The sequence below is a fragment of the Acomys russatus genome, chromosome 29 (assembly GCF_903995435.1).
Source record: "Acomys russatus chromosome 29, mAcoRus1.1, whole genome shotgun sequence".
Lineage (NCBI taxonomy): Eukaryota > Metazoa > Chordata > Mammalia > Rodentia > Muridae > Acomys > Acomys russatus.
Genome location: NC_067165.1, coordinates 46520196 through 46535709, shown reverse-complemented (window position 1 = coordinate 46535709; position 15514 = coordinate 46520196). Strand labels below are relative to the sequence as shown.

The following is a 15514-nucleotide window of genomic DNA, read 5'->3' as shown; positions in this document are numbered from 1 at the left end:
GTGGCCCTACCCCTCTGTAGACTAACTATAGAAGGTAGGGGACACAAATGATCATAGCTAGACCCTTGTGGAGACCCCTGGAAGAGCCAAGGCAGGGGTTCACTCAGGACAATTGTGACCCGGGGGACTGTGAGGTAGGTTGGGACTGGTAATAGGACTCTAGCAGAAAGTGTGGCAAATGCTGGGTCATAGAGGAAGGTATTCCTGATAGTTGGGCAGTACTAGGCCAAGAGGCAGAACCAGGTGGGGTTGGGGCCCCATGATAGCTCTGAGTAGTCTACTGTACAGTCCACACTGTGGGTTCAGAGGTGACAGAAGCCTGGGCCTGAGGAGCATCTGCACTGCAGGCCTCTGAGTGCTGGCGCAGGGAAGCACTCCAGATCTGCTCTTTGTTGGCAAGGTTTGAGTGTTGACGACCCCAGGCTCAGATCACAGGAGTCCTTCCTCTATGGGCCAACAAAGGTTCCACAGCCAGGCCTCTGCTCCAGAGCGGCGGCCAGCGGCCCTTCCTTCTTTCCCTCCTGCTTATGAGGGCTGGTGGGCAGGAGCCTCTCCAGGATGCCCTGCTCAGGTGAGGAGCCCACTCCCATGATGCTACTGACCAGATCCTGAGGCCCCCCTGGTTTGCAGAGCCAGGCAAAACTGTGTCCTAGAATCCTGGAAGGTCGGCTTTTTTGGTTAAGGGACTAAAGCATCTGGTACCAAAACTGCAGGAGGGTGGCAGAACCCCTTGATTGCCAGAAGTACTGTGTTTGCCTGCCCAAGGGTCTCATATTCTTTCCCAAAGAAGGGGTCAAACTCTCAAGAGAGATTGGGGGCTTTCTCAGGGGTAGGGTGGGGAACAAACTGAGAAGCCCTGGACAGCGCCTTGAGATGAGCATCCGGGACAGCATTTGCATGGTAAGGGTGGCCAGATCAAAAGAGACAGGAGACCTCATGGGCCTGAGAACATGGTGCTGAGGGGGCTGGAGAGCCTCGAGAGGCCAGGGTTGGCCCTAACCACATTGCCCCTCCAGGATGCAGCTTAGTTGGCAGACTGTTTGCCTAGTTTCCACAAAGCGCTAGGTCCCACCCCAGCACAGTATGAGAAGGTAGTTAGTATAGGCCTATGATCCTAACACTCAACATCAGGAGGCGGGAGGATGGAAGTTCAAGGTTACCCTTAGTGCATAAACAAGTTCAAGGCCAGCCTGGGATACCTCAAAAATAAAGGGCTAAAAGAATATTAAATATTAAAGCTCCCTCTGGTGTTTCTATATTCTATATTCTGGAGGCAAGGCTCCTGGGAGAATGGCCTTAATCTCATAGCAGAAGGCGGAGTCTGGTGACTACCTGTGGCCAGAACTCTGATGCTGGAAGACAGAAATCAGGCAAAGCTGGGTCACAAGCATACACCAAACTTGCTGGCCGTTTTGGATTTGCACACTGACTTAGCTGCTTCTCAGGGTGCAGGAGTCCTATTCTGTGGTCATTTCATTGCAGACACCTTGGAGTTCCTTAGTAGGCCGTGGTGGGGCATGGCCTAGCTATCTTCCATCTTTTCTGGAAGAGGCAGCAAAAGCCTGTGGTTAAAGGAAGAAGCATGTCCACGACATCCTTGGCGGTGGGTGTCCACGACATCCTTGGCGGTGGGTGTCCACGACATCCTTGGCGGTGGGTGTCCACGGCATCCTTGGCGGTGGGTGTCCACGGCATCCTTGGCGGTGGGTGTCCACGGCATCCTTGGCGGTGGGTGTCCACGGCATCCTTGGCGGTGGGTGTCCACGGCATCCTTGGCGGTGGGTGTCCACGGCATCCTTGGCGGTGGGTGTCCACGGCATCCTTGGCGGTGGGTGTCCACAACATCCTTGGGCGGTGGGTGTCCATGACATCCTTGGCAGTGGGTCTTCATGGGGCCAGGCAGTACCCTGGGCCTTGAGATAGCCAACGAGAGTGACCCTGACACTTTCAGCTGACAGCTTTCATACCCTCTCTGGGAGGGAACACCAGGCTGATGGGGGCTCCATGCTAGCCAGATCTTGGTTATATTTTTAAATCAGCGTTGGCTGTTGTACAGACCCTGACTCAGAGCAGCATGGGACACATCTCCCACTGTAAGAGGCTCGGTCTCGGTGCTGCCTTTTAAGGGGCATCAAAGGCTTATCAGTTCGCCGACACTTCACCAGCCCCCAGTACTCCTGGCTCATCCTACACCCACTGACTGCATCACAGATGAGCAATCCCACTGCAGGAGTGCCGGCGGGCAGCCTCGGCTCCCGCAGGCCACAGGCTCTCCTTCTGTCCCTACCACATCTCTTCTCTTGTAGCACTGCTGACTGGTCAGTCTACTCTGGCCTTGCTCTGGGCATGTCATGTGAGCCCCCCACAGAGGCAGTGCCCTCAGCACACACCTGGGCTCCTGCCCTTTGCACGGAGCAGAAGGCTGCCAAAGACTCCAATGGCTGAGGCTTCCAGACAGACCTGGCTGATGCCATGTAGGCACCCCTCCCTGTCCTTTCAGCTCTCCCCTGGCCACCTCAGGGGCAATGCTCGCCAGTCCACAGGCTTCCCCGGCCCTTGCCTGCCGTGCTCGCCAGTCTCTCAAGAATTGCCGGGACTTCCTGTTCCAACTAGGCCCAGTGAAAGCCCACACCCTACGAGTCCCACTAGCCGAACACCTGGCATGTGGGTGTGGGCTGCTCTGCAAGGTGCCTACCATGCCCGTGGCTCATAGGTGCTGGAGGAGTGAGCATGGAGCTGGCTGCCACATCCTCCTGAGTCAGCAGCCGAGCTGTCTCTCTCCCTCCCACTATGACAAGCAGCCCTATGATTTGTCAGACAAAACGCAGACTTGATTTAGAAGAGACATCGCCGATGGTAAGCCCCATACCTCAGTTTCCTCTGCTATGAAACGGGGCTAGTTACAGCAGCCGAGTGGGCGTGCCCACAGCCCAAGCCTGGTGTGGAATGTTGAGAGAGCGCATCCATATTCTGTTACTGCCCCACTCCCACCAATGGTCCCTATTGTACCCCGAAACTGCCCTGTGTGTCTCTCCACTGCTGAGGGTTATCCACCACCTCTGAGGGGCCTGGAGCCTTTCCTCGGCCACAGCCACCAGGCCTCCTGGGGCTCCACCTGGTGTTGGGGTGCAGGGTTTGCAGAAAGAAAGCCTGACTGGGTGAGTTCGTTAGCCATAGAGACACAGGTGCTGGGCTCAGCAGCTCATTCTCTGGCGGCAGGCTCCAAGCAAGTGCTCTGCGTTCCTAGGCGTCCTACAACTCCTCCTGGCCATCAGCTCACAGACCCCCTCACCATGGTGCCCTTTGAGTTGAAAGCCTAGAGGCAGCTAAGGCACATGTCTTTTTTGTTTGTTTGGTCTGGTTTTTCGAGACAGGGTTTCTTTGTCTAGTCCTGGCTGTCCTTGACTCACTTTGTAGACCAGGCTGGCCTCAAACTCACGGAGATCTGCCTGCCTCTGCTTCCCAAGTGCTGGGTTTAAAGGCGTGAGCCACCATGGCCTGGCTACGGCACATGTTTGACAAAGGCCAGGGCCCAGGGCTTGTCCGTGGCAGACCCCACTTCTTACCTGGTGCCTTTTAGAGGTTCCTGGGCAGTGGGGAGCACCTCCTGGGGACTCTGGCCACCTTTGGGCCTGTTGCCAGCCTTCTAGGGGTGAGGCAGAAGGAGAAAGAAGGTTCAGAGACGCATAGCGGTGGTAAGAAAGGGTCCCCCTGTGGCCTCAGACCCTACCTCAGGCATGCTGGGCAGGAACAGAAAGGGCTGCATCCCAAGGGGAGGGGGTCCGAGGAGGATGTTCACAAACTCAGCACAGCCTTGCTTCACTCGCTGACAGGCTGCAGGACAGCAGGGCTCATATCTCCTGGCTGCGCAGAAGATTCCCCCGGAAAAATAAAACGAAGAGAGGGCCTGTGAACCTTGAGCATTGGGAGTGTTTCCCTGCCACTAGGCAAGTGGGCAGGTGCCACAGCATGGAGCCTGGCTGGGGATGAACCTTTGTCCTGGGCATTTCTCTGAGCCAGGCCAAGGCGGAGGCATGTGGAGAACAGGAGATAGCAGTAGACATGGCAGGGCAGACAGAAGGAATTTGGACCAGGCAACAAGGACAGGGCAGAGCGGGTGGGACAGTGTGTGTGAGGGCATGTATGGGAAGAGGAGTCCACAGCAGGCAGTGTGAACAGTGGTGTGGGCAGGTCAGAGTGAGCAGATGGTACCCCCCAAAACGCATGTGCACACTACAGCCCACTTTCCTGTAGGACCAGGCTCCAGAGGCCTGCCAATGGCCCTGTCCCTGAAGGGCTCCTTACTGGGGAAGAGACACAGCCCTTGAGAGCCAGAGGACTGGGGAGCTCTCCAGGGGGAGGCTCTGACTAAAACAGCAGCCTCAGGTCACAAGCTGCAGAGATGTGGGGTGTTTCACAAAAAGCTAACACAGCAAAGGCAGGGGGACAAGGGTAGAGCAGAGGGTAGCACTTGTGTGGGGTCCTGGGAGAGGGGTACAGTCTGGGCCAATGTCATTAGGGGTCTTCAGGTGGGACCCCATGCTCAGCTCTTGGGGCTGGCTCCTTGGTGGGACAATGGTGAATGGAGGAATCTCATCTGTGTGCTAAACAGGACCCCGGGGCTAAAGACATTAATGTCCCTTCCTCAGAGTCTGGGTGTACATGAGCTGGGCCTCTCAAGTATCTCCAAATTACAGGTGGGGGAATTATTCCTCTCAGAGGTGTATTAATTTTGTCTTATGGTACATTAATAAAAACCTTCTTCTTATGCAAGGACATTCCTTAGCTGCCGTCCTTCCCCGCAGCCCCGTGTCTCGCACTGCTGATGTCCCGGGCAATGCTCTGGAACTGCAGTGCTGACAACAGGCTTTCCAGCTCTCTGCACACTGGGAGACCATGTGGCCTATGGGCACCAGAGTGTCAGCCAGGGCTCCACAGAGAAACCGGTCTCATGCCTCAAAGGCTTGTGCCCACTTAGGGTGACTCTAGCCCCTCACCATAACGGTACCGACTTGCCAGGCACCAATTCCAGGAAGTGGAGTAGGTAAAAGACCCAGCAAGAATTTCTGATGGCAGGGTCTAGCCACACTGTTGAAGGACTTCTCCAGAAATCACTGCAGCTGGCACCTACAGAGCATCTGCTTGGTGCCACTCATCTGTGGTCATATCTGATGACCTCATGAAGTAAAGGCCATCACTGCTGCCATGTTGTTGCTGGGAAATGGAGGTTCTGACAGGGTAAATGGGAGCCTCGGCGATGACACGTGACACACAGCTGCATGGGAAGATGACACAGAAGCCTGGCTCCTCAGTCCACACAAGCTTGGCACTTGAGGCCATCTGGATGTGCGGCAGACCTCCCCCCACACTCCAAGAATGAGGCTGTCTGATGGCCCAAACCCTTGTCATCGCAAGTGACAGAAGTCTTTGCTTCCCTCTTTGATCCCCGCGGAGTCACAGACTGCTCACTCAGCAGGCCTCTGCTCTGAGGGACAGGGACAGTGTCCAGACAGGCCACCCAAGGCCGCCAGCTGCTCCCCTTATACTAAGCCTGTGTGTATCTGGTCAGAGCTCTTAGGTTAGGGGAGACTCTTGACTGGGGGAAAGGGCAATAGACACCCACTTGCATGTGGCTTCCCTCGAGGAAAGGAGCCACTTGGAAGGCTTGCCGGCTGGAGAAGGCCTTGCTGAGGGCTCTTGCTAGAAACATGATGTGAAACTGACTCACAGTGCCACCACCCAGGGACAGACGTGCCTCTGTCATGGCTTATCTATAGCAGATGAAGACCCAATACGGCCAGTACCCTCTACACCCCAGCTTCAGGGTGACTGTCACTTATCCTACACTGTCATCTCTCTGTGCCAGGCCCTGCTGCTGGGCCTCTCCTATAAGTTGGCCTCTTTTCTTCTGCCCAGACCCCTCTCACTTCTCATGGAGGTAGGTAAGTGTCACACTCACCCAGAGGGGCCCCAACTCTTCCTGAGAGAACAGGTGCACAGCTTCCTGCTGTCCCAGGGTACCCACAATGCTGCAGCCAACAAGCACCTGGGCACCCAAACCTAATTCGCATCCCCCCACTTGGCAGACAGATACCCTCCCCCCAGCTGGTGGTCCCTGCTCCTCTTCCTGCTCTACTCCATGGCCAACTCTGTAGTCCCAGGCTGGAGTCCAGGCCACTACTGTGTGCAGGGGGACGGCTGGGATGGTCCCACTCGGGCTCTCTGCCCCCAATCTACCCTGTGACTCATTTCTCACCCCCAGCATAAAACTGTTTCAGACCATTTGCTGGGACCCTGAGGTGGTTGCCCTGATCCTCCAAGGGCTCTGTATGCCTTGTGGGGTCATGCCCTCAGCTCTGCTAGGGTGCCAGAGAGCAAGTATCTCCTCATCCTCTGACCGAGCCCTTCCCCTCTGCACCCCGAGGCTCCTTCTTCAGACACCCCTAGGGCCTCTCTCACCGGCCACCTCGTGTGTCCCTAGGGTTATCTGTTCCCTCTCCATCTTCCTGCATGTACTGTCTAAAGGAGTACCTGAGGCTGTCGTGACCAATTTTCTCCCGCTGCCTTGCATCTCCCGGATCTCGCTGGCTGTGCTGCATCTGGCCTCCTGCTTGTTGGCCCCGGGGCGCCACTCTCACTGTGTCCACCCTGTCAGCAAACTTGTCCTATCAGGCTGAGCCATGAGACAGATAAAGGCTAAAGGCTGCAAGAGCCTCCGAAAGGCTTAAGATCTTACTGCGGAGGAGCGATAAGCCACTATCAGATAGGGGAACAGCGCTGTCAATAGAAGTGCCTGTCTTCCGGCCACTGCCGGCCCCTAGGGTCACAAGGGAGAGGAGAGGTATCCAACGCTGCACATGACCCCACCCCCCACCTGTGGGGATTTTCCCTCTTTCCTCAGTTCTGGGCAGGAGCTTCCCAGCAGGAAGTTAGCACTGTAGCCACCAAGTGCTCTATGGCTCTTCCTGAAGCCATCAAGTGCTCTATGACTCTTCCTGATACAGTTTTGGAGGCTCTCTCACCCTGGTAGGTACAGTCGCCACTTCCCCCAACCAAGGAGCCCACAAATGGGACTGTTAATCTCTGGGCACCAACCCTAAGGCCTATGTCAGTGTTGATGGCAATTATGGCTTTATCAGCAAGATGAAGGTTGCTGGGCTGCCTCATTGGAGGGGGCTCTGGAGACAGGAGGCTCTACAGGGATCAGAGCGGGCAGCCTGACCTCTCTTGAAGGAAATACCAATATACCAATTAATTATCTTTTTACAGGCAAACCAATTAGACTCCCTAATCACCTGTGTAGGACACCGAGGCAGAAGGCAGAGAAACTGCAGGGATAAACAAGATTGAGAGGACTTGTCTCACCCGTGAAACAGCCGCGCTGGGCCCAGGACTCGCCAGGAGGAGCACAGCCCTAGGCTGAAATACTTCATTTAAGTGAATTTGAAAAATCAAGCGTTACTAACCCTGAGGGGATGGGATGGAGTCGCCTGGAGGTGACCAGACACAGTGCATTAGTCTCCAGTGTGCACTCCATTAGCCAAGGAGCAGCGCGGTGCCTGGGCGGGTTAACGGTGGAGCAACCACCTAAAGGTCACCTCAGGTAGCTCTGTGTGCTGCCGAGGGCCAGGCAGGCAGCCTGGGCTTTGAGAAGTGCCCAGGTGTCCAGGTGAGAGTTTCTATTCCGTCAGCATGTCTGCCCTGTGCATCTAGGCCTGCTCTTGTTCTTTCGGCCGTGCCATGGGCTTTGGCTAACCTGGGGGGGGGGGGTCTGCTATCAGCTGACAGAGGGTCCACCCTTAGAACTATGGGCAGCAGTGCCTCATCTCCACACAGGCCTCCCCAGCATACAGCCCTCCAGCCCTCAATACTCATTGCTTAGCCTTTCCATGGGCCAGCTGAAATGACTCAACCCTGAGCAGCACCCGGAGGCCCCAGGACCACAGCCTTACAAAGGCTTCTCACACACCCAGGGATCACTCGCTGCCCTATTACAAGTGGGGGACAGGCCTAAGCACGCAGGCTCCGGGATGGGTCTCAGGTGCTGAACTCTTGGTCTCCAGCAGACGGCACTATTTTGTGTGGGGGGGGTTTGAAGAAACTCTGGAGGGAACCAGGTCACTGGGGCAAGGATCTGAAGGTTCTGTCAGGTCTTACTGGTACGTTCTGTCCGCCCAGATGTGAAAAGGGAGGCTGGAGAGATGGCTCAGAGGTTAAGAGCACTGGCTGCTCTTCCAAAGGTCCTGAGTTCAATTCCCAGCAACCACATGGTGGCTCACAGCCATCTATAGTGAGATCTGGCACCCTCTTCTGACCTGCAGGTGTACCTGCAGGCAGAACACTGTATACATAGCAATAAATAAATAATTCAGACTGGTCATGGTAGAAAATGCCTGTAATCCCACCACTCAGCCTTATCTGTTTTCCCTGGTGGGCAGTGGTGGCTCTGGGAGCCCAGGGAGGCGTAGCATTATGGCTGCTCAGTAGAGCACTGTGGCTGTGCAAAGCCCACCTTTACTCCACCCCACACTCGTCTGCCAAGAGGGGCCCAGGGTAGATGTCGTCTCTGCTTTCTGAAGTGTGGAGAAAGGACCCTGTTTCCCACACTCGCTTGCCTTGGGGTCCAGAGCGTGCGCACTGGAGTGTGCTGTCTGTTTGGATTCTATATGGAGGCTTAAAAAAAAAAAATGTAAGGCAAGGTCTCATTATATAGTCCAGGCTGGTCTAGAACTATGTAGTCCCAGCCAGCCTTGAACTCACAACAATCCCATCACAGCCTCCCAAGGGCTGAGGTAATAGGCAGGAACCACAGCCTGCCTCACGTGGTTTCTTTTCTGAAGAGCCCACGCTCTGTGCCACACCTAAGCTAGTTGGAAACTCCTTTGTGAAACTCGCAGCCTCAGGCACGCGGCTGCTCCATGCTTGCCTTCTGGAGCTCTGTGTCAGAACTGCCTTGGAACAGGGAAGCCAGCGTGCTGCTGCTGGCAAGTTTCCAAGACTTGGGCTAATTCGAGGTTCTTTCTGAGTCTGTTTCTGACACCCCCGCCCACTCCTCGCCTTCAGGAGGCTCTCCCCAGCCAAGCTGTTTGTATACAGCGAAACAGCAAGGCTGGGCCACTGGGACAGCAGCAGGCCCTGTGGGGATGCTGGAAGGGCCCCAGGCCACGGGGAGCTAGGATGGGGTTCCCAGCTGCCTGTTTATCTGGGGTTCCTGATTGCTTTTCATCTTCTGCAAGCAGCTCCACTCAGAGGCAGCAGCTGTCCAGGGCCGCAGGGTAGCAAGTGTGGAAAAGCAGGCGGCTATAAACCCTCCTGAAATTCTGTTCCATCCGGAGTGACTGTTGCCTGGAGCATGAGGCCTTTATGTCCCTGGGCAGGACGGATACACAGAAGTCCTCAAGACCAGGGCACCTTGGGTGAGCAGAAACTCACACGAGGGCCCTGGCCCTGGGTCAAGGCCACAATGATTATGAGCGGTTGTGGTTCCTACTCAGGCCAAACTCACGCCAGCAGTCACAGAGTAGGTAAGAAGGCTCACCCTCAAGGGGTCCTGCGTTCAGGGGACCAGCAGGCCAGATGGGAGCCAGCTGTTGAAGCTGCCACAGGTGGTTCTTGTTGGCTTGGCTTTTCTTTCTCACTCCCACCAGCACTGTCCTTGAAGCTGGGTATGACAGCACACACTTTAGGAGCCAGAGGCAGGCAGATCTCTGTGAGTTTAAGGTCAGCCTAGTCTACATATGTGAGTTCCAGGACAGCCAGGACCTCACAGACCCTGGGTTTTTTTGGTTTTTGTTTTGGCAGGGGAAGGGGGCGTGCTGAGACAGGGTTTCTCTGTGTAGCCCTGGCTGACCTGGAACTCACTCTGTAGAGCAGGTTGGCCTCGAACTCAAGAGACTCACCTGTCTGTCTCCTGACTGCTGGGGTTAAAGGTGTATGCCGTCACCACCTGGCTCATGGAGCCTGTTTTAAAAAACAAAACGAAACAACAAAGCTGTCTTCGAGGCTGCTTGTCTGGTGGAGGGCGTTTAGAACAGCCCAAAGTCCGAGGAGAAGGTGACCTTAGCACTAAGGATCACCTGTGAGGGCAGAGGTGACAGCTGCAGGCCTGAAGGTCAGGGAACTACAAGGAGCTGGTGTTCCCTTGAAGACAGACCCTGATCTGGAGGGTCTGTCCCTGTCACCTCTGCCAAGGTCTGCCACTCCTCTGCCCTTCCTCCATTGAGTAGGCCATGCTTGCTCTCTGTCTCTCTGTCCCTGTCTCTCTCTGTCTCTGTCTGTCTGTCTCTCTCTCTGTGTATGTGTGTGTGTGTGTGTGTATGTGTGTATGTGTGTGTGTGTGTGTGTATGTCCCTGAATGGTTTTAGTGTTGGCATTGTCAGCAGAGGATGGCAGGAGCACAGGTGACCATCTACCATTTAAGATGCACTTTGTCCATTGCAGCTGTGTCCTCTGGAAAGGGCCATTGGCCCATGCACTCTACCTTGAGTTGCTGCCCCAGGAGGCCTGCACGTCTGTAGAGCCTGTCACCGTTTCCTTTCTAGCAGTGGTAGGGAGGCCTTCTGGTTCTCAGAGCTGTGGGGGATTCAGATGTCCACCTTAAAAAAAAAGTAGGGCTGAAGGTGGGTGGGGAGTACTGGCTCCTCTAACGTGGATAAGGCAGCCCAGGGGTGCCCCATTGTGGACTCTGCTACAGTGGCCAGCAGAATTCCTGGTACTCGGGAGGATGGGCACAAAAGGGCTGCTAGGGCTGCAAGCTCCGTCCTGGCATCAGGGTGCTGCACAAACCCATCCAACAACCACGCACTCTCTTAGGAGACAGCAGGTAGGAAGGCAGGAAAGTCTTTTCTTTCTTTACGGGAACTAGGGGTGGGGCTCAGCGCTGGTGTTTGCAGGGCCCTGGCTTCTATCCCCAGTACAGCAAAAGTACATCAAGATAAAATGTCTCAAGTCTACAGACAGCTGTAGACACAGCAGACAGCAGGGCTTGCAATTAATTACTTTATGGCTTTCCTACCAAATCTCTCTTCCACCGCAATTCACAAAAGCCTGCCCATGACAGGCGCTCAAGGGCAGAGGCCTTTGCCTTTCCCTGGCCGCTGTGACCCTGGGACTGGGGAAAGTTCCAGGCCTTCTGGGGGAGTCTGTCCGTCACAGATCCTACTACGCATTTGCTCCCAAGCCCAGATGGAGTGAGAATTCTGCAAAGCTACCTAGAAGGTCCACTCTGGGGTTTGGCTACAGTGGCACTATCTCTCTCCCTTCCCCTTGGACTCTGGCTTCAAAGCCACATAAAGTGTCACACGCCATTAGACTTACATGGCATCCTAGACGTGCTGCTCCAGGTTCAGGCACACGCTGTTCAGTGGCCTCTCCTTCAGGGTCTTCATTTAAATGCCCCGAATTGTCTCTTTCCCCCGGTGGCTGGAGCTCCCACCCAGCTCTGCGGGGCCTCGTCTCTACACTCTGGTGCTCATGAAGGCAGTGTGTGAAGATCCGGTGCCATGTGCCATGCCTGCTCTCTGTTGCTGGGGTGGGGGCTGCTCACATCCCCAGCTGTACATAAGTGTGCAAACACTATCTATATCCACTTTAAAAAAAATTTTTTTTTCGAGACAGGGTTTCTCTGTGTGGCCTTGGCTGTCCTGGACTCACTTTGTAGACTCACAGCGATCCACCTGCCTCTGCCTCCTGAGTGCTGGGATTAAAGGCGTGCGCCCCACGCCCGGCCTATATCTACTTTTATATTTGCCTTTCTAGGTGCTGTACTCTAAACACTCTATGGCTTCTGAGGGTCTCGTTTTCCATATCTGACCTCTTGCCTCAGGCCTCTTGAGGCAGGGACTCACTGGACCTAGCCTAATGTCTTTGACTCTGTAACCACCTCGGTCTTCACAGAGCTTCCCCAACCTCTAAGGCTCAGGCCATTCCTCACAGCGAACCTCCTTTATGCCACTTAGGGCCCGTCTTTTGTGTCCTCAGCATCCTTCATGGACCCCAGGTAAACCCTAAGTACTCAGACTTACTTATGTTAGGGCTGGTTTGCTCGGGACAGGAAGGGAGAAGAAAACTGAAGAGCCCCGTAGGAGCTGGCAAGATGGCTCAGCAGGCAGAGATGTTTCGCTGCCTCACCTGAGCTTCATCCCCTGGAAGCATGGCGTGGGAGGAGAGCGCTGACTCAGGACAGTTGTCCTCTGCCTTCCACATCTATGCCATGGCATGGACACATCTTCCTCCCACAAGCAGAGACAAAAATAGAATGAAGCCCCTTTTATATATGAAGAGAGAGAATCTTTGAAAATTAGAAAGTCCTAGAGGAAGGAGTGGGAGACAGTCAGCTTTACTCAAAAGGCAAAGGAGCAGTTTTGCCGGAGGGAGAGCTGGACCTCAAGGAAGGAAGGGGTCCTCTTCCTACACCCACCCTGCATGTCAGGCAACAGCAGACTGAACTTGCTCAGGGGTAACACGGAGGGGCACACACCTCACAAACCCACCCTGAATGTCAAACTGCAGACTGAACTTGCTCAGGAGTAACATGGGGGGAGCGAACACCCCACAAACCCCTGAGACACCTGACATCTGAGCAAACGCCCACTCTTATCCTATCTTTCCTTGCTGTATTTTCTGGGACATTCCGTCTTATAATAATTCCTTACAAAAGGATGTACAGTACAAACGCCACTTTAGAAATGTGGCTCTCCCAGGCTATCCTGCGGTAATTAACCACAGACCGTTAATATTAAAATGCAGGGTCACCCTCTGAGGCAATGAATTTTCCAGAAATTCTCTGCTAAACATTCTGCCACGTTATTGGCAAGACAGAATTAGCTGCAAAGGGCACCTTGGCTTTTAAAATTGTCACACAATAAGTTGACTCTTCATAGATTAAATTCGATGAAAATGGGAAATCCTTTGTCCAACAAATGAAAATGAGAAATCTTTCAGACCAATTGAAAACCTTCAGCAGGACAGTTTTGTATATTGAAGAAGAAGAAGAAGAAGAAGAAGAAGAAGAAGAAGAAGAAGAAGAAGAAAGAAAAGAAACGTGGCCTTGTCGTATCCTTGTCTTACTGCACGGGCTCTTCAGGTTCCCAAAACTAATTCGCAAGGGACTGTCTGAGCTGTAGAGCCCAGAGCCCACCTCATCCACCCTGCAGTCACCAGCCTGAGCCGGCAGCGTCCACCCGCAGTCTTCCACACCTGCCTCATGAGTCAATGGGCCCAAATTGCGGGGCGAGGCAGACGCCCCACGGAGAACTAGGAACACAAAGGGCTCTGTGCTTCAAGCTGTGGGTGGGATTACAAAAGGTTAGGAGACTAAATATAACAGGCCCTTTGAATGTAAAAATCAATGTGCTTTGTTGCTGAAATCTGGGTGCTGTAATTTATCCAAAATAGGACTTGGAATATCTGGCAATAGTCCACGCCTAGGAATTGTCGCTTCTGCTCATCCAAATGCAAGTAGTCTGCTGGAGACTTAAAAACAATTAAAACAGCTGAAATATTTCATACCAACAGAATAAGGAAGCGGCGCACTTTGCAGTTACCTGTGACTGCATTAGGCCTCTGGAGCAGAGTCCATTTTGTCTCTTCATTTTACTTATTTGTGTAAAGTGGAAACAAGGTTTTTTGGAGGGTTTGTTTTTTTTTGAATTATCTGGAATCCCAGACCAAGGAGGCATGGTGGGCCAAGGCCAGCGATGCCTGGCAGGAGGGGCAGCACCTAGTGGCCTCAGTGACCTGGTGGCTGGATAGGTGAGAAGTCTGCCTGCAGATGGATGGAGGGGCTGGGCTGTATTCTCCTTCATGGGCAGCGAGCTCTGGGGGGATCAGCAGCCTCCACCCAGCGGACGAGGCCTCCGGAAGGTCCTACTGCCAGCAAGCAGTGTCTAGTCCTTTCGAGGCTACGGTGTCACATTCAACTCTGTTATCTTCCTCTCCGGCGGAGCTGGAGTTGGACAAGTGGGGTGCCACTTGTCTCAGAGGGGTGGGGCTGTCTCTGCCTTGGAGATGGGACTTCCTCTCTACCTTGGCTGTCGGCCTCGGGCTTCAGGAACACGTTGAGACACTGATGATTGCTTTGAAGTGTGCGCCACCTCCCGCTCTGCAGTCATTCCAGCTGTGACTCATGTGCGCTCTCCATTTCGCTCCAGAGTCTCCTCCTCAGGGCAGCCTGACCCTCTCAGCTAGTTTGCCCCAAACGGAAACTCCTCGGTACCCAAAGGTGCAAAACAGGAGGTTGGGTGAGCACGTTGTCCCCTGGGGCTAGGTGGCTTGTTCCTCTAGCTCTAACGTGAGTGACCCTGGGCTGAAGGGCTTTGGTGGTCACAGTGGGACAGCCTTTGTCACAGATGCAGAGTGGAGGCATGGTCTGTGCCTGAAGTGGTACTGGGGACCCCCTCTGATACCCATCTATGTATGCAGCACGTATGGTGTACCTTGATGGAATTCCTACTTGGCAGAGATGACAATGGAGCCTAACCTCCATGGGACCTGGTACATGGCTGTGTAACCAAACTCTGTCCCTCATATTTTCTCCTTCCTGCCTAACAAAACTTAGCATGCTATCTGAAGCTGGCACAGCATTCTAAGATCACGACATGGTAAACAAATATGACACAGAAGCGGAATAAGACAGAAGCGGGGGTGGGGTGGGGTGACTGGTGACAGACCTGCTCCTGCCCCTGGGCTCCTGTGTGAGGGAGAAGCAAACACCAGTGGGACTGAAGTTATCACTGTGTCATTACTAAAAGCAGCCAGATCTCATCCTAGGCACCCACCCTACTCAGAGCGAAGCCACATTTGTCAGGAGTACAGGTCAGCCACCTCTGTCTGGTCAGCCGAGAGTGAGGTAAGAAGCAGGAAGAGCACCTTGTCTCCGGCTGTGATTGGTGCCTGGTGTGCAAGACCTGTGCGTGCGGCTTGTGCTGGCGTCTCGCGCGCCCCTTCGCAGGAGCATCGTCCTAAAGAGCCTCAGCAGGAACAAGAGCCATGCAGCTTTTGGTTCCCTTCACCTCAGGTCCTCTGCTGAGCTAATGGCTACTGAGGAGAGCTCTTTGGGTTCTTGTCTCTCTGCCCTGCTCTTTAGTGACTTGTGTAGATGGAAGCTCTAGCCTAGGCTGTGAGGTGAGTGGACAGTTTCTGAGACAACCAGACGTGTAGTCAGGACATCCTCGCCCACAGAGCCCTGGCTGCCTCCAGTCTCGCAGCTCTTGCTGTATAGCTGCCCTCGTCCTTCACAGAGCACTCCCAACTATGGGGCCTGAGGAGGCCTCACAGGCCCTTGGCAAGGATCTGCCTAGAAGGGAGGATGCTGGCACCAGGGACCTAGTGAGACAGCAGAGGGACCATGCCAGGCGGAAGAGCAAGATGCTCAGAGTTTCTGTTTGTTTGTAAATACTGATGTCCACTCTAAGGACGTAGCCCCGGTCCGCTTTTCCCTTACACAATACGACGGCTTTGGCTGGAGTCTCTGGACACAGCCTTCCCAGATGCCTCCCTCCTGCTAGCTCACGGA

The 15514-nt window shown here is 54.3% G+C and overlaps 2 protein-coding genes across 2 annotated transcripts in view; both read right to left on the bottom strand.

The window, feature by feature from the left end:
- Positions 1–3280: 3280 nt before the first annotated feature.
- LOC127211595 (MORN repeat-containing protein 1-like) lies at positions 3281–6679 on the bottom strand. Its single transcript, XM_051171565.1, has 3 exons — positions 6532–6679; positions 3731–3864; positions 3281–3646 (listed from the first exon to the last, which is right to left on the bottom strand). Exons 1-3 carry the CDS (start codon positions 6569–6571, stop codon positions 3563–3565), a joined length of 258 nt encoding a protein of 85 aa, XP_051027522.1. The 5' UTR covers positions 6572–6679; the 3' UTR covers positions 3281–3562.
- Positions 6680–10415: 3736 nt separating this feature from the next.
- The window catches only part of Morn1 (MORN repeat containing 1), a 30094-nt gene continuing 24995 nt past the window's right edge, over positions 10416–15514 (bottom strand). Inside the window, exon 11 of the mRNA XM_051171566.1 lies at positions 10416–10595. Coding sequence (XP_051027523.1) covers positions 10567–10595 — 29 coding nt within the window. The 3' untranslated portion in view covers positions 10416–10566. The remainder of the gene's footprint in view (positions 10596–15514) is intronic.